General features: G+C 40.1%; 1 protein-coding gene and 1 non-coding gene across 2 annotated transcripts in view; both read left to right on the top strand.

Annotated features, from left to right (window-relative positions):
- The window catches only part of GADL1 (glutamate decarboxylase like 1), a 185,939-nt gene that overhangs the window by 103,920 nt on the left and 54,243 nt on the right, over positions 1-27,776 (top strand). The window contains exons 12-14 of the mRNA XM_059387957.1: positions 6,249-6,448; positions 17,043-17,094; positions 27,321-27,410. Of these exons, the coding sequence (XP_059243940.1) occupies positions 6,249-6,448; positions 17,043-17,094; positions 27,321-27,410 (342 nt within the window). The remainder of the gene's footprint in view (positions 1-6,248; positions 6,449-17,042; positions 17,095-27,320; positions 27,411-27,776) is intronic.
- Positions 24,743-24,844, top strand: LOC132012684 (U6 spliceosomal RNA). Its single transcript, XR_009402686.1, has one exon. It is a non-coding gene; the product is annotated as a U6 spliceosomal RNA (small nuclear RNA).

Consider the following 27,776-nt stretch of genomic DNA (forward strand, 5'->3'; position numbering starts at 1 on the left):
GGCTTAAAATCTAATTGATCTGATATAAGGATTGCCACTCCTGCTTTCTTCTGATGTCCATTAGCATGGTAAATTCGTTTCCACCCCCTCACTTTAAATCTGGAGGTGTCTTCGGGCTTAAAATGTGTTTCTTGGAGGCAACATATAGATGGGTTTTGTTTTTTTATCCATTCTGATACCCTGTGTCTTTTGACAGGGGCATTTAGCCCATTCACATTCAGGGTAACTATTGAGAGATATGAATTTAGGGCCATTGTATTGCCTGTAAGGTGACTGTTACTGTATATGGTCTCTGTTCCTTTCTGATCTACCACTTGTAGGCTCTCTCTTTGCTTAGAGGACCCCTTTCAATATTTCCTGTAGAGCTGGTTTGGTGTTTGCAAATTCTTTCAGTTGTTGTTTGTCCTGGAAGCTTTTAATCTCTCCTTCTATTTTCAATGATAGCCTAGCTGGATATAGTATTCTTGGCTGCATGTTTTTCTCGTTTAGTGCTCTGAAAATATCATGCCAGCTCTTTCTGGCCTGCCAGGTCTCTGTGGATAAGTCAGCTGCCAATCTAATATTTTTACCATTGTATGTTACAGACTTCTTTTCCCGGGCTGCTTTCAGGATTTTCTCTTTGTCATTGAGACTTGTAAATTTTACTATTAGGTGACGGGGTGTGGGCCTATTCTTATTGATTTTGAGGGGCATTCTCTGAACCTCCTGAATTTTGATGCTCGTTCCCTTTGCCATATTGGGGAAATTCTCCCCAATAATTCTCTCCAGTATACCTTCTGCTCCCCTCTCACTTTCTTCTTCTTCTGGAATCCCAATTATTCTAATGTTGTTTCGTCTTATGGTGTCACTTATCTCTCGAATTCTCCCCTCGTGGTCCAGTAGCTGTTTGTCCCTCTTTTGCTCAGCTTCTTTATTCTCTGTCATTTGGTCTTCTATATCACTAATTCTTTCTTCTGCCTCATTTATCCTAGCAGTGAGAGCCTCCATTTTTGAGAGCGAGAAGAGAAGGCCCAAACAGGGAGAGCTGGAGGCAGAGGGACAGAGAAAAGCAGGCTCCTCGCTAAGCAAGGAGCCAGACATGGGGCTCGATCCCTGGACCCTAGGATCACTACCTGAGCTGAAGGCAGACACTTAACTGATGGAGCCAGCCAAGTGCCTCTCAACTTAGTTTTCTGTAGCTACTGGCAGATGCATATCATTAAAAAGGGGAGGTGGATGAGAGGTATAATATGCTCACTGCATAAGAAGTGAGGATGTCTAGAGTTGACATCTGTTCTTCAGCTTGCTTGGGGAGAGAAGGAAAGTGAAGGAAGAATGGGTGGTGACAGCTGGGGGTCAGGAGTATGAGAATTTGTAGGAGGAAGGGAGTGATGAGCAGGATTTTGGCCAAAGACTGAGAGGTATTTCCGAGTGACATTAGTTCATTAGATTTTCACGGTATTCATGGAGGTGGGTAGAACACTTCTCACTATCTCCATTACGTTGATGAGAAAAATGAAGCCCAAGATGTTAACTGACTTGCTTTGAGCTCTGACAATGGGGGACTGGATCAAAAGTAGAGACCACATCTGCTGATTCTCACTCTATTCTGCCAGAGCAATAATGAAGTTGAAGTTGAAGTATATGTAAGAGCCTGTGAAAGTTCTCTGACCAGTCATTCTTATTATGGCACTTAAGACCGTGGTGACCTGCCCACTCTTTACCTTTCCAGGCTTCCTAGCTCATCCCCCGCCAGTTAACAAGCTGCAGCCGTACTGAATTCAATCCATCTTCTCTTCTGCCTCGCTGCTCCCCATCTTTCAGCTCTCTGGGACATATTTCTTCTCCCGAAGAGCTCTATCTAACATCTCCGAGTCAGTGAAAGTTGACCCTCCTTTGTGCTCTGAGGACTTTGTTCTTAGCCCTAGTCTAGCACCATTCTGTAACTGCCTGTTTTTGTATCCCTATGTCCATTTTAAACTTCTTAGGGATAGTGATTTTCTCACTAAGCATTATATCCCCTGTGCCAAGCCCAGCTTTTGGCCTATACAGAGCCTCCCAAGTGTTTTATCAGTCAATCAGTCAAGCCAAGATCAGAAGGTAGGATCATTTTTAAAAATCTCCATTACATTTTAGATTACAACCAAGCCCTTCTGCTACTGATAAGCTAAATTTAGTTTTGTGCAACCAATCAACAAATGTTAGCCAAGATGCTTAGTACCTCTATGGGGTTGGGTTGTATGCCCAGGTTTCTCATAGTGCTTGTCATATAAAAGGTCCTCATTACATAATTTCTTAATAAATTAGTACAAAGATGATTAATATACCAATTTCCTAAGGCATTTAGACAATTGTCTTACATGTAAATAATGATGATATGGGACAGACTATGGAAAGAGCCATATGGGAATAATTTGGGGTAAGCTATTTCTTTGGCTAAGCTAAAAAACAGGATAGCAGGGAGTGAGGACTTAAAGGAACCCCATGTAATCGCTGACTCCTAGAAAAGAGAACGCAGAATTTGATGTAGCCTGTGGAAATAGAAAATGGCTTGACTCATCTCAACAAGAAAAATATGCAACCTACTGGCTCATTCTATATTTGAAGTGATGCCCTTAAATATCACCATGTTTCATTTGATATTCAGAAAAATATCAAAATGCTGTAGACATGATGCTACCACTAGTAGGACAGAAGTCATATTTATGGGAACAGATTAAGGGTCGGCAACAGGACTGTAGTTGTTTTGATCTCCAGTTCAGTGTGCTCTTGATCGGCCGTCTTCCGTCTCACCTGCCTCTCTGAGGATTCTTAATGACATGTATTTAAGGGTCCACTGTAGAAAGAGCGAAATGCCATGGATACAGAGTTCATGCCCTTCATCCCAGCAGCCTTGGTTTGAAACCCAACCCCACCACCTAAAAGCTACCTGATCTTGGGTAATTAACTGAAGCTCACCATGTTGCAGTTTTCAATATATGAGCCTATAAAATCTTCCCCTTTCTACTTAAGCTACTTTGATTGCATTTCCTTTATTTGCCACTGCGTGAGTGCTAGTACAATAACTACTAATTCCTGAAAATTGTTTGAGATGATATCACAGTATAAAGCAATTTGTATTCTTACTGCATCTATGTCTCTGGAAATCATATACCCAGTATTTATTGTCCTGTTAGCATTAAGATTATAAAGATGAGCAAGATAAACACGGTGCTTCTCTTTGATGGTACAATAATGACTAATTATTTTCAAAAACATTAACTTTCACTCTACTTATTCCAAAATGTTCTTTTCTCTGGAGAGCTGAACATCTTCTCTTAGTCGAAGTGTATCTTAAAACTAAAGACATATCATCCATTTTAATACAAGGATACAAACTAAAATGCAAAGCAGGAACTTTCTGGTGAAAGTTTTCATTTATTTTCGATAAAGTAAATCCCAAACCTCCAGTTGTTCTTTATGAAGCCTTCCCAAGGCAGGAGGATTTTTCAGTGTAATGAAATTAATGGTGTCAGGACTGGAGGACAATCACTCATTCTGCTGTATGCTATTTTGGCTCTTCTCTTCTCCATTTGCCTATGATGATGCAATTTGTCTCCTGATAATGGATGGGCTTCCTTTCCCTTTCAATCACTAGCAAGAAGCACTGAAACTTGCTTAAGAAATGTCCAAAGTTCATCTGTGTGGGGGACTTTTTTTGAGTCTTTTATGGTTGATGAAAATAAATTTATAGTCATGATGCAATTATAAGATGGTGTGTGTGCTTTGTCCTTAAAATGTATGCAGTGGCCTTTTAATGTTATAATATATGGTTAGGCTGCAGTTGCCATGGAAACAATAACCAAATTGTCTGACCTTTGAGGGTAGGGAGATGCAGTGGTGGCAGCTGTGATCAGGGCTGAGGATTACTGATAGAATGAAAGTAGAGATTAAAGAGAAAGGGGCTCTTTATACCTTAATGTTCAGATGAGAGCAATCTATTCTTCCCCTGTGTCTACCAACAATATCCATCAGAGCAAGACTGAAGACTTCCAGTATTCCTTTGTTTATTATCTTTATACTATTTATTTTGGAACCTGGATGAATGGAGTTTTGGAGTTCTTGATTATAGTTGGTCTATAGTTTTTTTTAAAAAGATTTTATTTATTTATTTATTTGATGTGGGGGAGAGAGAGTGAGATCACAAGTAGGCAGAGAGGCAGGCAGAGAGGGAAGCACACCCCCCGCCAAGCAGAGAGCCCAATGTGGGGCTTGATCCCAGGACCCTGAGATCATGACCTGAGCTGAAGGCCGAGGCCTAACCCACTGAGCCACCCAGGCGCCCCTGGTCTATAATTTTTTACATAACATAAAATCATGCTTTCTGGTAATGGCACACATTATATCCAGATTGGTATCCACCTATAACAATGTTACTATTAAGACAGCAAATGCATGGTTTCGTTTGGAAGGTACTGAGTTGATTAGTCAAATGAATACCTTCTCTGTTCAGAAGAGGTCACTTCCTAGGACCTCTGTGACCATTGGGGAGTTTCTCTGTGGCTTCCTGCATAGTACTGATCCTTTTGTATTGTTAAGATTTAGAAAGTGCTCCAAATGAGAAGTTCACATATCTGAGTTTCTTCTGTTCATACTACATGTCAGGGGAATGTGAGGACATGTGGATTATGGGGAGTGGCATCATCACCCATAATTGCTTAGGGAGGGTCCTGTATGCCCAGTATAGTGTTAAGCTCTATGGACATGGACATAAATAGGAAATGATTCCTGCCCTCAAGAACTTGCTTGGCTACACAAAGAGAGAATATATGCAAACTTCATACTGAGTAGGGAAAGCACAGAGCAAAGCCAGAAAATGCAGCCAAATATAGAAGGAAGAAGTGAGTCCAATAGGAAAGGCTGAAGGGAAAACATAACTCGAGATGGGACCCAAAAGAAGGGCAGACCTAGATAACGAGGAAAGACCTTGTTTGGTATAAGTAAACTTAAGAACTTGTAATTATGCTGCATGTACTTTTTTTTTTTTTTTTAGAATTTTTTAAAGATTTTATTTATTTATCAGAGAGAGAGGGGGGAGAGAGTGAGCACAGGCAGACAGAATGGCAGGCAGAGGCAGAGGGAGAAGCAGGCTCCCCGCCGAGCAAGGAGCCCGATGTGGGACTCGATCCCAGGACGCTGGGATCATGACCCGAGCCGAAGGCAGCTGCTTAACCAACTGAGCCACCCAGGCTTCCCCTGCATGTACTTTTTGAATGTGTCAAATATTATACTAAAATAGAGGTAAGGTCAAGCAAGTGATCTGAGCAAAGATACACATGGGGCCTGATCTAGTGGTTAAGGGACTTTGAGTAGTTTGGTTCTATTGAGGAAGCAGAGGGTTTTATTAGGTATTCTGTAGCAATGAGGATGCTCACATGATTGTGGGGACTGCAAAGTACAATGGAATGGGCAGGAAGGAAGTTGAAGGTAAAGCATAGCTTGAGATGGGAAATCTGGGAATATGTAAATACTAGATGACACTGAATGCAAAATTTGAGGTCAAGGTGAAGAATTTCGAATGGTAATAAACAGGGTAAATTGTCACTTACTGCTTAGAGACAAGTAACCGCTCAGTAAATGCGAATTAATGGTTGCAAATAAAACCCATGCCAAACCAACCCAAAAAACCCTTTGGATTTGTGGGTGATGTTTGTGGTGGTCATAACTTGCTGGCTTTCACTGAACTCTTTCATAGCTCTTTCTTCAGGATTTTTATCCCAAGTTATTATCACTTTGACCTTGTTAATATGAATATGACTTAAAAAGAAGGGCCTACAAGTGCCTAGTGTTTCACCTATGAAATTATATAAAGTATGTAAAAGATGTTAGATATTTTTTTCCCAGTATGAAGCCTTGAGAGGGTTATAGACAGATTTTTTTTCATCTTGAGAAATTGGTCCATTTCCATATTGTACAGGTGATGACATGGTCACCTCCGAGCTTCCAAGTACTCATCAATAATTTTGTGAAGATGCACTTGATATTCTCAACTTGGGGGTTGTTTTTTTTTTCCCAAACAAAATAGGTAACATGTGTCTCAAAATTAATATACACATACTGCTTCCCATGCAGGGCCGTCAGAGTGAGAGCAGGTGTTTTGGCACAAGGTGGTAGAACATCCTACAGGTTTTGTTTGTCGGTGTATGTTTTTAAAATCAAGTGTATTCTAAAAATGGACAGTTTTACAGCCTTTCTCTCTGTCTTTCTTCCCCTCTCTCTCTTTTCAAAAGGACCTTCTTAAGAAATGCTACTCTGCCAAGGCATCTTACCTCTTCCAGCAGGACAAATTCTATGACATCAGCTACGACACAGGAGACAAGTCTATCCAATGCAGCAGGAGACCAGATGCATTCAAGTTCTGGATGACTTGGAAGGCCCTGGGCACATTAGGCCTTGAAGAGAGAGTTAATCGTGCACTTGCTTTATCTAGGTACTTGCCTGTGTGTGTTTGTGTATGTGTATATCTGTAACAGAAAGACTTGATGGAAATAACATTTGCAAAGTTTGTACATGTTCTTTCTTTTGTCATTTCTCCTTTCATCTAACGACCATTTTCTCAGTACCTACTACAGGTTAGCAATTGTGAACCAAGCAGTCCTACACCCACCCCCTGGGATCCCAGCCCAGTAAGAGATACATTTAGGTGGCAAAGCTGTTAAAATACGAGTGAACCAATTTTTGATAAGTGTGGGTACATGGTGCTCCAGGAGCACTCAGGAGGGTACCCTAGTGTGTGTTTGTTTGTTTTTTAAAGACTTTTATTTATTTATTTGACAGAGAGAGACACAACGAGAGAGGAAATAGAAGAGTGGGAGAGGGAGAAGCAGGCTTCTGGCTGGGCAGGGAGCCTGATGCAGGGCTCAATCCCAGGACAGCTGAAGGCAGACGCTTAACGACTGACTGAGCCACCCAGGTGTCCCTAGTTCCCTAGTGTTCTTGAGGGGCATTGGCAGAAGCCCTGGAGGAACTGAAATTTAGCTAAGACCCAGGAAACAAAGTGAAGAAGAATGGTGCAGGCAGAGGGAGCACCAAGTCCAAATTATGTGACTTCAAAGACCTGAAAAACAGGTGTGTGAGAACGCAGGGCTAGACTAAAGACTTGAAGGTAAAGTCAATATGGAAATGTTATGGTTACTTGTCTCGTTGTAACATTAGAGACAAAGCTTTTGAAGCCACTTTCTGAGACATTACAGAAGCCCATAAGATACAGGTGGTGGACACTTGCCAACCAAACAAGACTCTTTCGCTAAGTGTGGATCAGTGGGTGCACATGGGCAGGCCGCCAACAGATTTAGTTTGAAATGTGATTTGTTGAGCCTGAACTACATAGGCTTAATCTTCTTGGTGTTAAAAAAAAAAAAAAAAAAAAAAAAAAAAAAAAGTCGAACATTTAAAGATGTAAAATACTTAAAAATAGGGAGATTTGTCAAAATCTGGATTTTTGGCTTCTCTGGAAGGATCAGAATGCTCTCAATCCCACATGGTGACAAACCACTGAACGTGTTGATGGCATCTAGAGAAACACTCCCTGTACTTCCTCCTGTTATTCGCAGCCAACCTGGACTCAAAACCTAGCTCTACCAATTAAAAGTGAGGTGACTTGGGCAAGTTTCTGAACCTCTCTGTACCCCAGTTTCGTCCCAGTAAAATGGAGATCAAATGGTGTGTCATTCAGATAGTTGCTATGAGGATTAAATGCATCGATATATGCAAAACATGAAGAGCAGTATCTGGCCTGTGCTACCTGCCTTTATGAGTTTTGGTTTTTCTTACCTGCTTGACCATTGTAGGCATGACCACTATGGTGTCTGGTTTGGATTCACTCTCCTTCATACTTCCTGTGCACATTTCACTGGCAAAATCCTGAAGTCCCTCCTCAGAAATTTAAGACAGTTTTCTTTTTCCAGATTGGGAGTTGTAGGGGTGCTCCATGCAACAGCTGTCTGAAGACTCATGGTCTTAAAACAGCAATTATTTATTCTCAGACATCTTCAAGTGGGCTGGAGGGTCTTTATCCCAAACTATGGTGGCTGTAGGGGTGGGCCATCTACTCCCCACATGCTTTTCCTCTTCTTTGGATTAACAGGAAGCCAGAATGTGTTCTTGTGATGGAGATAACAGAAGATCAAGAAGGCAAACCCCATTATGCAAGCTGACTTTGAAGGCCTGATTGTATCATATCTATTGGCATTCCAATGGCCAAAGCAAATCACCTGGCCAGCCTCCATGTCAAGAGGCAGGGAATACAATCTGCCTTTTAGCAGGAAGAACTGCAAAGTTACACGGTATTGAACTTGAATATGATACAGCCAGTTTTTTACGAGCAAAATGGGCTTACTTGGGAATGGCAGAGGAATTACAATTCAGGACATGCAAACTACGGCAAATCATAAGCAAGTCTGGAGAACAAAGGAGATGAGCTCGCTTATAAAGGGGGATGGGGGAAATCCAGAGGGGCTGCTTTAGGCATAAGTCCATTGGATAAGACAGAGTGATGGCTTCTCATTAGCTGAGCCTTTTGCTAGACAAAGAGAAAATCTTCCCATTTGCTGTGGTAGTTAAATAGGCTTCTTCCTGTTGGAAAATCCAAGATATGCCTCTTCTTGTTGAGGTCTGCAATTGATGTCAAGTTGGTGGGGCATGAAAACTTCATCTTCAGGACTTCCTGAGTCCATTTCAAATGAGGTTTCCTTTATTCTTTTTCATTATGGCTTGGATTAAGAACAGGTAAAGGGAAGGCTTTGGTACTTTCAGAAGATTGTTAGAGAAGTTGGCAATTCTAGTGATTGTGGTTTAAAAAGTAGTTTTAAAAAATCTAGAAATATGTATCATTTAGGTCTCTTTAGGTGGCAAGCAACAGAAACAGTAATTCAAGATACTATGAACAAATAAAGATAATTTATTATGACATGTTCCTTATAAGCTAGTATAATGATGACTTCTGGAATGACTTATCTAAGGGCTTAAATGATATCACCAGGCCTCAATCTTTCTCCATATTTCAGGGTTGCTCTTTTTTATGTTGGTTTATTCCTATGGAGGAAGATGGCAACCTGGGGTGTAAGATCTCTAGCTTCTGTCTTCTCCAGTTCAAGTTCAAGGTCCAAATGAAAGTGTGCTCCTCTCTCAACAGTCCTAAAGAGAAAGTTTTCATATCTGAATGAGACAAATGTCCATCTGTCATCAGTCACTATTGTCAGGGAAATGTGTTACTCTCACTGGTCACTCTCAGTCACATGCCATCCCTTGGCACTGGACAATGTCAATTCCTCCTATGGAAAATATCCTGAAACTAGGTGAGGACTATACCTTTATTAGAAGTAAGGTTAATCTACTTCCATCAGAATTAGGGAGATAATTACCCAATGGTAAGAAAAATGAAACTATCCACCATAATTATTCATAGTTTCTGTTCAGTTAAAATAAAAGTTCAGAAAGCTCTGTTTCCTTTTTTTTTCTTTGTATTTTCTCATACTACTTAAGTGTGGTAGAATCTCTATATTATTTTATCTAAGCTGCTAAGTAATTCATTGACAGGTGTCTTGAAAGAAGGCTAGATATAAATATTTGATGATCATATTTGTTATAAAGTTAGCATTCATCTCAGGGTAGAATTTAATTTATAGTCTAAGGACACTTTCTAATTTTTGCAGAGAAATATCACAGGAGGATAAATGTTAACACTTCAATTCAATTCAACAAACACTTATTGTTTGTAAATGTTTGTCAAGTTGAATTGAATTGAATTAACATTTCAGCGAGCATCACTGCAGACTCTGTGACCTATATCTAAGTATTTGGAAAAATAATCCCTCCTCTTTCATGCTATTATTCATCATTTTTTTTTTTTTGTCTTAACTTTTCACAGTTTTTATTACCCAGCCCTCTCTTCCTAGGGTGGGCAAGGTCATCCTGTTTTCCTACCCCTAATGACAAGTAAATGTTGAGTCCTTTTCTTTTTCTTTTTTCTTACTTTTCTTTTTTCTTCTTCTTTCTTTCTTTCTGAGAGAAACAGAAAGACAGAGAGTGGAAAGAGTGGGGCAGAGGGAAAGAGAGAGAGAATTTTAAGCAGGATTCATGCCCAGTGCAAAGCCGGGTGTGGGGCTCAAGCTCACAACCCCAAGAGAATGAGATGAGCCAAAATCTAGAGTCAGATGTTTAAAAAACTGAGCCAGTCAGATGTTTAAAAAACTGAGCCACCCAGGTGCCCCTATTTTTATTTTATTTTTGGCTGAACCCTTTTAGACATGCCACTTGGAGTGAATATGAAATTAGAAACTTAGAGAAAGTATCTCTAGGATTAAGAACTATATCAAGTTGGCAACATAAGTATTTTTATGATTTTATTTATTTTCAGATTGGCTAATTAGTTTGTAGTTCTGCTCTTTAGAAAAAGAGAAACGTTTTCTTAGAGCTGGGATCTACTCTGTTTGAACCCATGTACAGCAGTGTCTTGGAAAACTGGCTCTCAGGAGGAAGACACAGAAGCCCCAGTTTGTTACGTCTGTCAATCACCATGGTGTAAATATTCCCACTGTGTAAAACTGCAAGCTATCAACACTTTTGATTTATAAAATTCCTAAATATTTAACATGGGCTCTCACTAGCCAGTCCATAGTAGCTCTGGAACACCACTGAGTAAGTGAGCCGGTGTAATCAGTTCAAACCACTGACTCTTGAGAGTTCAAGCTCCACTGGGAGCTGACTGTAGGCCACTGACTTGAAAAACGATTCTCATCCCTGTCCAGAAGGCTCTACCTGGCATAATGTCTATAATCTCAGAATTAACATTGTTTTGTTTCCAAAGAGTATAATTTCCTTCAGCAGATAAGGATTAACAAAGTAGGGGCACCTGGGTGGCTTGGTGGGTGCCTTCGGCTGGGTCGTGATCTCAGGGTCCTGGGATCGAGCCCCACGTAGGGGGTCTCTGCTCGGCGGGGAGTCTGCTTCCCCCTCTCTCTCTGCCTGCCTCTCTGCCTACTTGTGATCTCTCTCTTTCTGTCCAATGAATAAATAAAATCTTAAAAAAAAAAGAATTAACAAAGTAAAGCTGCACATGAGAATTGTGTTACTATTTGAGCTGCGCACCCATTACCAGCAGCCTGTCTAGCCAAAACACCTGTCCCTAGACCCTCTGTCAGATCTCTCAAATACTGGACAGGCTGGGCAGCTCTTTCTCCACTGACCTTGCAGGAAAGATTGCTCTGACTGCATAGAAAGAGTATTCCATGTTTCTGAGTCTAAATGAAGCTTAGTTTTGAAATTTGTATCTTGACCTTAAGACTGAAGGACCGGAGTTTGATGGAATAATGGTTTGCCATCCCCCTGATCAGAGATCTTGCTCTTTTCCCTTGGGAACACAAAAGCAGATTTTAAAGGACAAAGATTCCTATTTAATAAGTTGTCAGAATCTAGAAAAAAAGGGGAAAATTAGTGCCTGGAAGAGCTCTAAAGCCTTTACTAATTACCATTTGACCCTCATCATTCCAATTGCCGAGAGAACTCTTATCTTGAGAAATATTAATGACTAAAAACTTGCTTTCTCGTTGGGTTGTTTGAAAACCAGTGACATCGGGAACTGAAAAACAGCAGGCAATTATGAAGCATAACTGAAACGCAGACGGCTGAGGTTTAAAACCACCTCGGGCACCAGGCAGGTGACCGTGTACCCCTGGTATCTGCTTAGGAAAGTTGAAAATGTTTTCCAGTGCCCAGGGCTACCTGTTGCCGGGGGCACGTTGTAGGCCTCTGCTGTGGCCCCCGGGTTAAATGATTATTCAGTAAGAGGTAATTTTTCAAGCAAGCTGAGAAAAGTCATGTGTGTAAATCTTTTCAACAACAACAAACAGCTCAAGAATTCCCATTCGGCTACTTGGTTAGATCTCTAGTGTATCATTTATCTAGTCCCTTGACACACAATCTCTGTAATCTCTCAAGATGGCATTCATTTCACCGACTTGCATGAATACTGAGGGATTTATTGTTTTCAGTGTGGAAAAGGTGAACAGTTACCAATGGCACTTCTGTGCTTGTGTATTTCTCTAGGTGATGGGAGAGGGGGAGTATACAGGGCTACGGAAGGGCCAGTGTTTTCATTTTATCTTTATATTGGTAATTTTTCAAAACCCACAATTGCAGGAGAACGTAGCATGTAGGTGTCTGTGATGAATCACACGCATCGTGCAATATGTTCTAATATATGCAGAGCATGCGGAAAGCAGATGGAGAAACCTCTCAGGAGCTCTGGAAGCTCCGTGCATCAGAAAGAAATTTCAAATGAGGAGGTGAGACTGGGAGAGAAGGTTGGTTCAGAGTGTTCCAGGGAGACTCCGAGTAGCTGAGGAAGGAACTGGAAAGGCTGCTTCCAGAAAGGAAAGAATATCCTACAAAAGGACAAATTAAAGGCAAAACACAGACCTAATCACCGAACGAATCAGAGAATTGAGAGACTTCAGGGTTGGAAGCCTATTTGTAAGCAAAGGAAAGGGAAGTGTTTGGGAACAAGATTAGCATTAATGTCTGCTTCAAAATCAAGCCAGAATCTTCATACAAAGAGTTTTTGTACCCTGTAAGATTGGTGAAAATTCTTGCTAATGTGTAATTTTTTCGCCCTCTCTTCTCTCTTTTTGCCAAGCTTGGCAGGAAGCAAAGTGATGAGTTTTTAAAAGCTATTATTGTTTTTTGAACCCATTTACCTGGATGCCTTTTGGTAGAAGTGGTTCCTGGTTCCTGCTTTATATCTCCAAACTCAAATGTACATCTTTTTCTGGTTTGTATCAGATAAGAAGAGGTTCTTTTTATTTTTATTTTTTTTGGAAATGTATTTTATCTTTAGTCTGTTTTTATGTATTGAAAAGAAAAATTGTGAGGAACAAATCATTCCTATCAATGTGGGCAGAAGTGACTCAAACCTTATTTGGATTCCCTCCCCCAAACTCCTTGCACTTAAACTTTTTTATTCAAGAAGAGAGGAAGGTACCTTATTGAAGAAGCACTTCTCAGCTACCATCTCTGAAACTGCTCTCTGTGGGATAATAGACTTCCAGAAGCTCTTAATGAATGTTCTTCCAAAAAATATTTCCATGCTCAAATATGTTTGGAAAGTGCTAACTACTATGTTATTTCTCTCTCAGAGCTACAGCTTTCCTGAGGGGGCCTATAATAGAGAAACATTTTTAACTTTGTTTTTAACATTTTTTTAAAAGATTTTATTTATTTATTTGATAGATGGAGATTACAAGTAGGCAGACAGGCAGGCAGAGAGAGAGGTGGAGGCAGGCTCCCTGATGAGCAGAGAGCCTGATGCGGGGCTCGATCCCAGGACCCTGGGATCATGACCCAAGCTGAAGGCAGAGGCTTAACCCACTGTGCCACCCAGGCACCCCTGTTTTTAACATTTTTAACATGCAGACACTGTTTATTATTCACCCAACAGCCATTCTCCCCTTTTTTCTTACTAAGAGAACCTTGATTTTATTTAGATAGCAACAGTATAGCTGGGAACAGTGGTCTAAGCCAATCTCCATTGCCTGTAATGAGTTTAGGGTAAGTATATGACTCAGCCTCAGTCCCGAAGATTGAGGAAGAGTTCTTTGAAGGCTTCTGGGGAAAATACTCTTACCTCAGTAGAGAGAAAGGGAGAGGAAAGACTTTTGCTCCAGCCCCCTCTCCTCCTTCTTGGACATGTGTCGAAGGCTGCGATGCTTGGAGTATGGCACCCGTCTTGAGAACGTGAGGCAAGTCATTAGCACTCTGAGCAAGGCAGGCTGAAATGGTAGAAAATGCCTGGTTCTTTGACAGCATTGAACCATCCAACCGGTTCAATAAACATCCTTATGTGAGGTGCCTGGGTGGCTCAGTGGGTTGGGCCTCTGCCTTGGACCCAGTGGTCTCAGGGTCATGGTCTCAGGGTCCTGGGATGGACCCTGCGTTGGGCTCTCTGCTCAGAGGGGAGCCTGCTTCCCCCCCACCACCTCTCTGTGACTGCCTCTATGCTTGCTTGTGATCTCTCTCTGTGTCAAGTAAATAAATAAAATCTTAAAAAAAAAATAAACATCCTTATGAATTAAGCCAAGTACTCTACTAATTGTAGACAAAAATAATCAAACTGGCATTCCCAGCATTGCTCACATTTATTTGGCAGTTGAACTTTTTTATGTGGGAGACTTATGAATATGGGTTGGCATGGAGCATAGTTGGGGGTTCCCGTGTAAGCCTCTTATTGTAGTTATAATAACAACCCTTCACCCAAATCACCTAGCTACTCTCAACTCACCTGAAGTGTTACACTCTGTGCTCTGAGAGTGGCTTCAGTAGGGACAATGGCCGTGACACAAAGCCTGGGTACCCATAAGTAGCAAAAAGCAGAGTTTAAACTGAAATTATACAACTCTGTTTTAGGATGCCTTTCTCTTGGGAGCAGCTTAGCCAATTTGACAGAAATAGCCTAAATTGAGACATTTCTGTAAGTTTCCCACAGCCATCATCTGTTGGAGAAGGATTTGACTCACCTAGTCCCACATTTCTATTGCATACAAGAGGAAACTGAGGCAGGCTCAGGGAAGCTAAGGAATTTGCCTAGAGTCACAAAGTTGATGAGCTGCATAATTAGAATCTTCTAGAATCAGTCCCAGGATTTCTGGACGTGCAAAGCTTTTCCATAGTCTCGTGGTGTCCAGGATTAGCATAGGCTTCTTCAGGATGAGGTGTGGTATTGCTTTGGAGTTTACAGATTGCCTGTATGTGTTTGTGTCTGAGAAGTTGAAAAAATATGGTTCCCAAGCTTTCCTTGTATTGACAGGGATTGTATTCGACTATTATATTTGTGCTTTACATTTTTCTTTTTTAAGTTTCCTTTCAAAAATTACAGGGGAACCTGGGTGGCTCAGTGGGTTAAGCCTCTGCCTTCGGCTCAGGTCATGATCTCAGTGTCCTGGGATCGAGCCCCGCCGTCGGGATCTCTGCTCAGCAGGGAGGCTGCTTCTCCTGTCTCTCTCTGCCTGCCTCTCTGCCTATTTGTGATCTCTATCTGTCAAATAAATAGATAAATAGATAAATAAATAAATAAATAAATAAATAAATCTTAAAAAAAAATTGCACAAGTAACCACATCTATGAAACTTTGCAAAGAAATATAAGAAAAGAGTTGTTAACTCCCCCATTGTATTCTATATGTCCCTTCTCCAGGTAAACACTAAGAATTTATTGTGTACCCTTCCATTCTTTACTCTGTGGGGGGGATATATATGGAGATATGTAGATAGAGAGAGATCTATCTATTTCTCTACCTATATATGGATACAGGGATAAGAATTACTTCTGCATTCTTTTTGATAATTTCTTAAAAAGCAAAATCATATTATTGACAATTTGACATATTGAATGTATGACAGAATCATATTATTGACATATTATTGACACATTATTGACATGCTGAGAAATGTCAATAATGAAAGCAAGGTACTTGCTAATACATCATGAGCATCCCTGCGGCTTAATTGAAGTAGATGTAATTTATTCTTTTTAATAGCTGTGTCGTATGATGTTGTGTTGCTGTAATATGTTTTATTTTACCATTTGCCAATTTCTGGATTTTAGTCTTGTTTCTGGTTATTTTGTATGAAATACATGCACACATATTTACACATAGATTTGGGTAGAATTACATATATGCATGGTTTTACTTCATTCTTTTGAAATAACATTTGTGGTTAGAAAAGCAGATTGTGTTGTTTCAGTTTTCTTGAAATTGAGGCCCAAGAAAAACATTTTTGTTGTTTTTAAATATTAATTTAATAAATATAGTGACATGATCATATTGCATGTAATTTGTTTAAGATTTATTTTCATTTATTTTTTAGATGGAGGGAGGAGCAGAGGGAGATACAGAGAGAGATCTAAAGTAGTCTCCATGCTGAGTGCAGAGCCTGGTGCGGGGCTCGATCTTACAACCCGAAATCATGACTTGAGCTATAATCAAGAGTCAGATGCTCAACCAACTGAGCCACCTTGTTGCCCTTTCCTGATAATTATACCATAATTTCATATGATGAATGGGTCCTAATTTTCAAAGCCAATCCTCATTCCTGGGCGTAATGTTTTTCTTTCTTTCCTTCCTTCCTCCTTCCTCCCTCTTTCTTTCTTTCTTTTCTTCCTTTTTTCTTTCTTTCACTGTTACTTATAAAATCACAAAAAATTATTTTGTCAAGTATATTTTTGTCAATACCCTTGATCATTTTCTTACATTTTACCCCCAAATCTGAAATACTAGGTCTAGGGTTAGGAACCTTGCAAGGCTCTTAATCAAATCATTTAAAACCAGTTATTTTGAAAGGCTCCTCTTTTCATATAGACTATAACCAAGCCCAGGGGAGAGCTGCCCATGTTGCTCTACTCTATGTTCTCAAGGTTATTTTCATCTTTCCTTGGTCATATTCTGCATCTCCTATATCTGTACCTTTTGTTTATGGCATGATAGTTCTTTTTTCCCTGATATTGGAGATGACTTCATAGACATTCTGTCAGTGGCCACAGCCTACTTTCTTTTAACATGATCAGTCCTTTGACCCTCTGTCCTGGCCTTGGAATAGACAATGTTCAGCTTCCTTGATCTTAAATGAGCTTACAGGTAAGACTATACACCAAAAGCCAGCTAGGTAATATAAGTACATGTGTTAAATCCCCGTCTAGGACGTGAATGTGAAACCCACATAGTCAGAGATGTATCTCCAATCTATTTTAGGTGGTTTTCATATTGGGGTTAAAGTTTGATGCTAACATGAGTGATAAACATCACCTCATCCAAAAGATGTATCTTTTACTTGGGTCCTCGGGGTCTGCTGTGGGTTCAGGGATATCTGCCTAAATCCATGTTTATCCCTATTCCCCTGCCCTTCCTTATTCCTAAGCCTGTATTTCTAAGCCTTACCTCTGCATTCTGAAATAACAATGTTTTTGTGTTTCATGCGTTCTCATGGAGTTGTTAGATGATGGGGTATAAATATTATTGTGTCTTTCATTTTTAGGTACCTCGCAGAAGAAATCAAGAAAAGAGAAGGATTCAAGCTATTGCTGGAAGTAAGTGATTATGGAATTGTGCTCATGATTTTGTCAGTCAACAGGGATGAAGGTGGCAATTTTCAAATCTGTTATATTTCATTGGTTTTTGTGTTGCAGACTTAGAAGCAAGTCATTAGCTTAATTCATGGAGTCCATTATGTTAATTTACTCTATTAGTGAGTATTTTGCCTTTGTTGGATTTGCAAAGAACACACTTGCATCTAAGTATTGAAAATTAAAGTGCTCAATAATAATTACCAAGGATAATACTGAATAAATATATAAATTGCATGATGATTGTACTGTGAATATTCAACTCTGCAATAGTGGTGCCTACATGTGAAAAATCAATTAAGTGAATGTACAATAATGCATATAGTTTTCTCTTTTTATAAAATAATGAGAATATATTAGCTTTGGAGCAATGGGAAAATAAGTCATTTCGTGGTTGGACTGTTTGCTATTATATAAAAAAAATAAAATGGTTGCAAAGATAGAGAATACTGGGTTTTTTCCCCTAAAATATATAGAAATTATGAAGAATCTTCTTTAATTCTGATATTTAAGAAATATGAAGTATGGGATGTTCTCTTAGATCTCCTTATAGCATATATTTTATAGCAATTTTTTAAGAAAGATTTTATTTGTTTATTTGACAGAGAGAGAGATCACAATAGACAGAGAGGCAGGCAGAGAGAGAGGGAGAAGCAGAAAGCAGACTCCCCACTGAGCAAAGAGCCCGATGCGGGGCTCAATCCCAGGACCCCAAGACCACGACCCAAGCCAAAGGCAGAGGCTTAATCCACTGAGCCACCCAGGTGCCCCTATATAGCAATTTTTAACTTAATGTAAACATCACCTAGAGATTACAACCTTAAGAACTTTTTCATACATAAGCAATCTGCCTAACTTTTGGCATTCATTTATTCAGCAAGATTTATTGAGCAATTACTATGTGCCAGGCACAGTTCTAGGTATTGCATACATAAGATAGGGAAATTCCCTGTTCTGGTGGTGCTTATACTCAAATGGCAAGTGACAGGGAATAAACAAGCAAATTAATACCTAGCAAACTTCAGGTAGTGAGATGTGCTAAGAAAACAATAAAGCAGGTTCATGAGAGAGAATTGAGTATACACATAAAGAGAGTTACAGATGTGGCAAGTTCTGAATGACAAGGTGGCTGGTGGTTGGGTGGCCTGTTTCATTTGGGGCATACAGCTAGGGCTCTCTGAGGTCTTTTTTTTAAACCGAGACCTGACTAATGGTAAACAGTATGTCATGTAGATGTCTGAGGGAAAGACGTTCTAGATAGAATGAATAAACAACTACAAAGGCTTCCAGCTGAAAAGAATTTTATGTGTTTGAGGAACCAGAAGAAGGTATATTAAATGAGGGGCAGGGGTGCAGGTGGAGAGGTGGGCGGAGACCGGAGCTGGTGGAGTCAGGTGGGTCCTGGTTTTGGCTTTTATTCCAAGTGTAATCATTAAAGAAGTTTTATGGAGACAGGAGTCTGAATTCCATTTTATTTATTTATTTTTTAAACTTTTTTTTTTTTTTTTTAACTTGTATTTGTTTAAGAGGAAAAGAGAGAGAGAGAAAGGGGCAGAGAGAGTGGAGCCCGACATGGGCCTTGATCTCAGGATCCTGAGATCATGTCCTGATCTGAACTCAAGAGTCAGATGCTTAACTGACTGAGACACCCAGGAACCTCTCCCCAACCCCAATACCCCTAACACCCCCCACCCCCCACCCCGCCGAATTCCATTTTAAAAGATGATGCTGGATGTCCTGGGAAGAGAGGAATGGGGCAGGAGGGAGGATGTGAAGGGCCGCCAAGAAAAGGGCAAATCAGACAAACTGAGATGCCGTTGCAGTGGCCCAGGTGAGGTGTGGTGACAGTCCTTCTATCACTATCTACAAAAGAGTCCAAAGTTCCTGAAAAACAGGGACATGAAGGAACTTACACAGATAACAAGAAAAAACATATTTAAGTGACTTTCTGGTAACACCCCAAAGAAGCAAAAAGACACATTTAGAGGGTGGGACATTCTCCAGGATAGCTGACCTGGTTTCTTCAACATTCCGTGGTGTGAAGAAAAATTACAGAGGAGGGAGTGATGATCGCAGGGATTCACAGAGACTGAAGAGGTTCACTGACCACGCATAATGTGTGGGGCTGTCAGAATCCCAGTTGGAACAATTGTGAGCAGTCGATTTTTTTTTTAAGATTTTATTTATTTATTTGACAGACAGAGATCACAAGCAGGCAGAGAGACAGGCAAAGTGAGCGGAAGGAAAGCAGGCTCCCCGCTGAGCAGAGAGCCCGATGTGGGACTCAGTCTCAGGACCCTTGGATTTTGACCTGAGCCGAAGGCAGAGGCTTTAACCCAATGAGCCACCCAGGCCCCCCGTGAACAGCAAATTTTTTTGAAACAGCTGGGAAATTTCTAATGTGAAACTGGCTATTGGATAATACCAAGGGATTACTGATAATGGTGTTAGGTCTGACAATGGCATTATGACTACATAAGAAAATGTGTGTATTTTTAAGAGATGCACACTTAATCACGTAGGGGGTAAAACAACAGCTCTAGGATGGCTGGGAGTTGGAGTCCGGGTGACTTTTTAAATATTCTTGAGTTTAAGTTGCCTTCTTTATTTCCCTGAGGTTGAGTTTCCCTCTATTTTTACAAGTTTGAATTACTTCCTTTATTTCTCTGGCTGCGGGGGCCATGGTGCTTATGGAAAGTGCTGTATACCTTGGAACTACAATCTTTTGATAGAGCTGAAAGAAGTGAAAAAAAAAAAAAAGGTGAACTGTTTTAGAAGCTATTTATATATTCCTCCTAAAGGCTTAAAAATGAAGGGAGGAAACTCGCACCATCATCTTTAGGGAATTGCAAATATTCACAATCTTGTAATGCAAGTGAAAGTGGGTTTTCATCCTCAGGTAGCCTCCTGTCCTGGCTATTTTATTTACGGGAGCCAGATGGCCCCAAAACAGTGAAGGTGGCTTTCTCAACTGTACTCCAGAACCAGAACTCCTTCTTACAAGGGTATTTGTATGTGATCTGCATTTGCCTCTCTTCTCTGTGTTCCATTTGGAGAAATAATGTAAATTTAGACCTTGAATCTCACATATAAGTGTCAAGACAATTACCCCTTTTGTTAACAAATGCTTACTTTGGATTGATTAAATATAACCCTAATGCATACTTAAGAGGAGAGAGATTTGATTATAGTCTGTGAAACTAAGTCTTTCAGTTTAGGAAAAATGAAAGCCTATAATTATATATATATATTTATATATTTTTGTATGTATAAAATTTTACTTATATTATATGTAATAAATAGATTTATAATGAATACATCTATTCATTCACTTTTTTAGCAGATAGAATTTTAAGTGGAATATTGAAAACAGGTTTTGGGGCCATCCGGCTCCAGTATGAACACAATAAAACCAAGTCTCCGATACTTGAATATCTTTTCCTGAAAAGAGCAAAAGTAATGCATTATCTTCTTGAAGATGATTGAAAGTTATCACTTCAAATGAATTCTACATTATTCATAGGCTCCTGAAAATCATCTCTCTGTTTTTCTGTGTGAGAACTAAGATCTAATAGATGTTTTCCTAGAGGTACATTCATTCTTATACTATCATTCACATATTTTATTTTGATCTCCTGGGAGAGTCCTAATTATTCAACTATTTGTTTTTCTCTTCCTGAGTTCCACATTAGGAAGAATTATTTAGGTTTCACAGACTTGCCAGATTATCGAGGAGCTTCAAGGACATCCAGTCACCTTCCTGCTCAAGGCAGGAAACTTCTCTTGACAGTAACCATAACAGAAAGTCAACCTCTTCCTGAACAATTCCTGTGTCAGACAATTCACAGCTCAGTCCTCCTCCCCCGACCTCTAATTATTCATATTCTATTACTTTTTGACCCCTCCTATTACTATGTATCAAGCATTTTGCCATTTATGGTCATCTTTTTATCTAGTTTTATTAGATTGCAGCACTCTTCTAATCACAAAATCCAATGCACATTCTAAAATCTCCATCTTGTTGGACTTCTATAGCATCTTACACCATTAGCGATTCCTTCCCTCTTGAAATGCTCTTTTGTTTTGGTTTCTTTGAATTTCTCTCCCAGTTTTTCTCCTTTCCATGTGACTTTTCTTTCTTTTTTTTTTTTTTCCCCTCAGTCTCTATGTGAAGGAGGTCTGTTCATTTGGGTACCCGGTTAGATAATATTTTCCACTCTTCTGCCTTTAGTTCTTCACTGTGTCTACATACTCCCCTTGAAATGTTTAATCCATTTCTAAACTTTGTTATCATTGACTTCAATAATGGCTCTATCCTTGTCTTGTCTTCTAAACTCTGGTCCTTTGTACATAGGCATGTCCTGAAATTTTCACTTAGACTCCCACAGGCACGCCAACTTCAGTTTTTTGTTTTTTGTTTTTTGTTTAAGATTTATTCATTTACTGGGGGGAGAGGCAGAGGGAGAGAAAGAATCTCAAGTAAACCCTGTGCTCAGTGAGACCTGACATGGGGCTCCATCTCCTGACCTCAGCTGAAAACCAAGAATCAGACCCTCAACCGACTGTGCCATCCAGGCACCCCTCAAATTCAACATTTCTAAAGCTGAAGTGTAGCCATTCTCTTTTCCCAGATTCTACGCACTGGAACTATGATCTATCCAGACAAAAATCTTGATGTTGTCTTCCCTATCTCCCTTCCCCTTCTCTTAAATGTATCTTGAGCCCTTTTCTCCACTGCTGAAGCCACTGCCTCAGTTCAGGCTCCTGTCACTCCTCCTAAAGGCTTAAAAATGAAGGGAGGAAACTCGCACCATCATCTTTAGGGAATTGCAAATATTCACAATCTTGTAATGCAAGTGAAAGTGGGTTTTCATCCTCAGGTAGCCTCCTGTCCTGGCTATTTTATTTACGGGAGCCAGATGGCCCCAAAACAGTGAAGGTGGCTTTCTCCTCCTGTTCGCCCTGCCTCAGAACTCATCCCCTTCCAGTCTCAGATGCCCTCCTACCCATCTCCACACAGCAGCCACGCTGGGGCCTTTCTAAAATGAAATCTCCTCCCTAGACTGAAACTCTCCCATGAGTCCACATTGCCTCAAGCCCAGACTCCCAAGCATGGCGGATGGGGAAGGCTTTCGTGAAGTGATGCTCATTCCCATGTCCATCCTCACCTCTCTTCAACTTGTTCTCTATCCATTCCAAATCCTTGCCATCCCTCTGTATACATGGACTTCTACATGTGCACTATTCTTGCTGCCAGAAATGTTTCTTATTATGAGGAATTTCTTTTGTAACTCTCATTCCTGTACCTAGTTCTATTACTAGTTCTGAGTTCCCGGAGACGAGCATACAGTGTAAGTTATTTTTCTCATCGTCACGTCTGGTCCAGTATCTAGAACACAGAAAATTCTGCTTATGAATTGAACATTTCAGTTATCCTTCTATGGACAGACCATAATTCTTGAACATCCCCCTCAAATACTGTATGCAGAAATAGCGACGTGTCTCACCTAGTACTGATTTAAATGTGACTATTCATCTACTTGAAAAGGACATCTCTTTCTACCAAACTAGCTCCAGATAATAGTCGCTACGCTAATAGGGTGCCTGCTGTGTGCCAGATACAGTAGTAAATATTGGAAATAATCTCTGTGCTCATCAAACCGCCTCTGTGCAGTAGCGGATAGGATCTCCATTTCACAGATTAGGAAGCTGGAGATTAACGTGTTCAATACTTGTCCAAGCAAAGACCTACTGAAATTGGAATTCAAACCAAATCTGAGTGACTCTAAGACCCAGATTTTTTGTGCTCCTCAGTACTGCTTTTGAAATTTTTTAGTAGTTTCCTCAGATATTTAAAATCAAAAGCTTAAAGTCCATTAAAATCCACCATGCCCCCTTTCTTCATTCTATACTTACATGATTATGTCCCCCTATCTGCTAGATTCTGCATTTCTACTTATTAAAATGCCTAGTGCTAGCTTTGTCTTTTATTATTATTATTGTGATCTAAAGACGTCGTAAGCAAAGGAGATGAATTTCTTTTGACATGACATGGTTTTAGAGAATACCAGCTACGATGTCTTGGTGACCTTTGACATTCTTCCCCAAGGGGTCTCCTATCGCTTGCTCAGTAATCCTTGCTGGAATTGACTTCAAAGCTGCCTGCTTTATTTCTTAGACTGTATCTATTTTTTTCTCTCTGAAAATCAGGATAGAATGTGTCCATCTTTTTTTAGTGACACTTCTATACTTCTCCATGAATTTTTAAATTTTATTTATTTATTTTGATGGAGAGAGAGATCACAAGCAGGCAGAAAGGCAGGCAGAGAGAGAGGGAGAAGCAGGCTTCCCGCTGAGCAGAGAGCCCGATGTGGGGCTCCATCCCAGGACCCCGAGACCATGACCTGAGCTGAAGGCAGAGGCTTTAACCCTCTGCGCCACCCAGGCGCTCCTCCATGAATTTTTAAAGGTGTGAAAATATTTTCACTGCTACAGGTGTTTTTGTACCCTTCACTATCATTTGTCTTCTGTAGACACTTGGATTTCTTTTTATGCCTTCTCAATTTTATGGTGTTAGAATACATAGACTCAAGTGTTCCTAAGACACCCAAGAGGTCAGGCGTTCCTATACAGGGGGAATGAAGTGGCATATGAACGGTTCTACTCTTGAAAATACTCCTTAGTATTCTTAAGGCTCTTTGAAGAAAGTCACTTTATCAAATTCAAGCTGGCAAAGAGAGAGGAAAAACTCAAATATGTTCCTTATGAATATTCAAAGGGATATTTTTTCCAAATTTTAATAATTTTGGAAATGATGGCAATAAAGGTATTCCACCAAAGGAAGATCAAATTTCCTCCAATCAGATGATGCATCAAAAGGACTGCCTTGGGGGTGTCTGGGTGGCTCATGTCACAATCCTGGGTCCTGAAATCGAGCCCCTTGTTGGGCTCCCTGCTCAGCTTCTCCCTCTGCTTCTCCTTCTCCCTCTGCTGCTGCCCCTGCTTGTGCTGTCAAATAAATAAATAAAATCTTAAAAACAAAACAAGGGGCGGCTGGGTGTCTCAGTGGGTTAAAGCCTCTGCCTTCAGCTCAGGTCATGATCCCAGGGTCCTGGGTTGGAGTCCCCGCATGGGGCTCTCTGCTCAGCAGGGAGCCTGCTTCCACCTCTCTCTCTGCCTGCCTCTCTGCCTACTTGTGATCTCTGTCTGTTAAATAAATAAATAAAATCTTTAAAAAAACAAAAAACAAAACAAAACAAAAAAACCAAAAAACAATGAGTGAAAGACTTTACCAGTTTTCAAATGCCAAGGCACTGAAGCCACACCCTTCTCAAAGAAACCAGACAAAAGGATTCCTAAATATGTCACTTCAAAAACATCAAAACAGAAACTAAGAAAAACAAATTTAAAAGCTGACTTAAAAGGCTTAGGTCCTAACTTATGAAACATAGGACAGATACGGTAGTAGGTAAAAACTACTGCAAAATGATTTATGATGTTGCCATGCAAATGATAATAATGAGTTAATGATGTATTAGTCGCAGTCCAATAAGAAGACAAAAACTGCACAGTAATTTGAAGTGGGAAAGTACAGTATAAAGAATTATTGTACCTGCTTCAGCAGCACATATACTGAAATTGGAATGATACAGAGATAATTAGCAAGGCCCTGTGCAAGGATAACACACAAATTTGTGAGGCATTTCATATTTAAAAAAGAAGAAGAAGAAGGAGGAGGAGGAGAAAAAGAAGCAGAGGTATTAAAGATGATTGCTTCATAAGGGAAAACAGAAAATATATTTCTGTAAAAAATACAGAAATATCAGATGTAGAAAACAGCCACCACTCCTAGAACTGGGATAGAGCACCTGGGCAAGAGGCTACTCCCTCCCAGGGCTGAGATCCAGTCATAGTTGGAGAGGGCACAGTGTGTCTCACTGGAGGGCAGAGAATTCACGGAGACATTCCCCCTCCCAGGATTTGCCCGGAATCTACCTTCCAGAGTGCTAGAGGGAGCCATTTTTCAGAGCTGCACCTTGAAACTCACTCCAGCTACCCACAGGGGGGCCAGAGAAACCAGCCAAAGCAAGGTGCCTTGCTGACACCCCTTGAGAGAAGTGTGCCAGAAGAAACCATTTAGGGTACCTATCAGTCTGCTCTGAAGCCATCTGAGGGGGTGGTCCCAGGGAAAGCTATCAGGGGGTCCAGTTGTGTCTGGGCACCAGTGTTGCTGAAAAACCCACACACACTGGAGAAGATCCATGAGGTTAACAAACCAGAACCCTGAAGAGTTACCTCTTCCTTCTCAGTGTCTCTCCAGCACCCTCTGCTGATAAAGTCTAAGATTGGACCAGATGGCAAGGAAAAGTATCGAGTCCACTTCCATTTTGATAGCATATGGAGTGTGGAATTGAGCTGAGTGGCAGTAAATTAATAACTAACATAAATGGGATCTGGAAGAAAATCGTCACTGATACAAAGACATGAATTCCTAAAACCCAGTGACAGATAATAACTGTATTTTTCTTCTACTTTCTAATCAACCCTAGTTACTTTTTTGAAAAGATTTATTCACATTAAATGAGTAAAGAATTTCAAAGCCCAGTACATTTCTTTCCTAGAGAAACCAAATCAATTATATCAAAAATCCAAGTATAAATTGTGTGGATTTGTACAGACTGCTGTAGTCTTATGATAAATGTTTGCAGAAGTTGAGTTGAATTAAATAGTACTCCATTTTGAATTACTCTGTATTTTGAAGATTTTGGCTCCTTTTCCTTTATTTGGGGGGGGGGTGGGGTCGAATCCAATAAGTGTGTTTCAAATTTCAGAGGTTAAAGAACTTATCTTGTTGAGCTGGTAATGATCCTGGGCATTCACTTGTGATTTAAAATCCACTAGAATCAGAACTATAGTACTGGTCTTGATTTTAAGATATAAGATGATAGCTGTTTCATCTTTCTGAAATACTTGGAAACTTTATAGTAATACTGGAGTATAATTCCGACGGCTACTGAGAACTATTATAATACAGGTCATTACCTACAAACTGTGTTTGTGGGGAAAAATGGAAGTTATTTTCAAATATTGTCACTGCTAAGAATCAAATGAGGAAGCTGTTGAGCGGGAAGGCATGACCTATAATCTTTCCAAAAACTAATCTCTCCCGTGTATCTGATTTGTAAGCCCCTACCATAATTTTCCAAAGCACCTGTTCACTGCATAGAAGTCCTGTGATTGCCGATGACAAGCCTATGTTTTTGTCCAATTAGGATGAATGTGTAGGGGAGAAAATTTTATCTATGTGACAATAGCTAGACTAAAGTCTGTTCTGGAAGATTTATCCCATGTTTAACCAAAACAGATTATTGGAGATGGTGATCGGACTATGGCCTCTTTAGATCAAAGTCTCTCCAATGTCCACCATGCACTACTTATTTCAGAATTGTCCGAGCTGCATCATAAAACGCCAGTTCTCCAGCCTTTTCTGTGATGGACTACATCAGACTCTGGGCATTCTGAGCACAGGATCTGAGAATATGATTTGAATGAGCCCCCTAGCAATTCACATCCTACACGATATTTGAGACTGCCACTGAGACTTGAGAGCCAAGAGTCAAGGTGATGTTCTTTTTCCCAAAACAGTATTGGCTAGTGTCATAGCAGGGCTGGTTAAGTCAAGTCCAAGTATGGCGTATGTTATCAACTCATGGACAATTGGGGATTTTCCATTTGTCAGGGGCAGCCAGTAATGGAAGCCACCTTTGGCTACCTTACGTAGACACGGACTTATTGGCAGGATATGGTGGTGTAAGAAATATGTTAAGGATGAGGGTTGAAGAAGGAGAAACCAGGGCATCTCTGGGCATATGTGTATCAGGTGCTAACTAATGGTCAGAGCTTGGCTGAGGCAACTTCAAATTTTATTATGCTTATTCCCAATCTTGTGTTCATCCCTTACCTGGAGGAAAGAACACCTTCTATGTGTACCCAACTGATAAGAAAATTTCCCAATAGGCTGTTATCAGAAGCAAAGAGGAATGAATGTTTAAGTTTATCAGATTCTCATTTGTTATCAATGTGATACACACATGACAACTTTTAAAGAAAGTAGCTAAGAGCTTAATTACGCTCTAAGATTCATCTTAGGTTAAGAAAACAACTCTCAATTTTTTTTTTTTAATCCTCAGCCTGAATATGCCAACATTTGCTTTTGGTACATTCCACCGAGCCTTAGAGAGATGGAGGAAGGACCTGAATTCTGGGAAAAACTCAATTTAGTAAGTAATAAGTAAATCACATTTTTCCTTTTGATGAAATGATTCCGTTTCCATGGTCTATTGATCCTATGACTAACTCTGTACTTGTAAGTCCTCTGGAAGATGAAGAGAAGTGGCTTCTAGTGTCCTGAAAGGTAATGACATGCCAAACAGTTGCCAATACTGTTTATGCTTGAACAATGTAATTTATTTGATCCACACATGAATTCCAAATAATGGTGTTATTTGCAAGATAGTCATAGCATTCATTAGAAGTTCTCATTCCCAGCATACTTCAGAAAGTGTGATCTGATAACAGGACACAAGGTTAAAGTTCCATCATGAATAGCTTCTGTGTGCTTCTGTGACTGCTTGCATCACCTCACT

Source organism: Mustela nigripes, chromosome 2 (genome assembly GCF_022355385.1).
Source record: "Mustela nigripes isolate SB6536 chromosome 2, MUSNIG.SB6536, whole genome shotgun sequence".
Classification (NCBI taxonomy): domain Eukaryota; kingdom Metazoa; phylum Chordata; class Mammalia; order Carnivora; family Mustelidae; genus Mustela; species Mustela nigripes.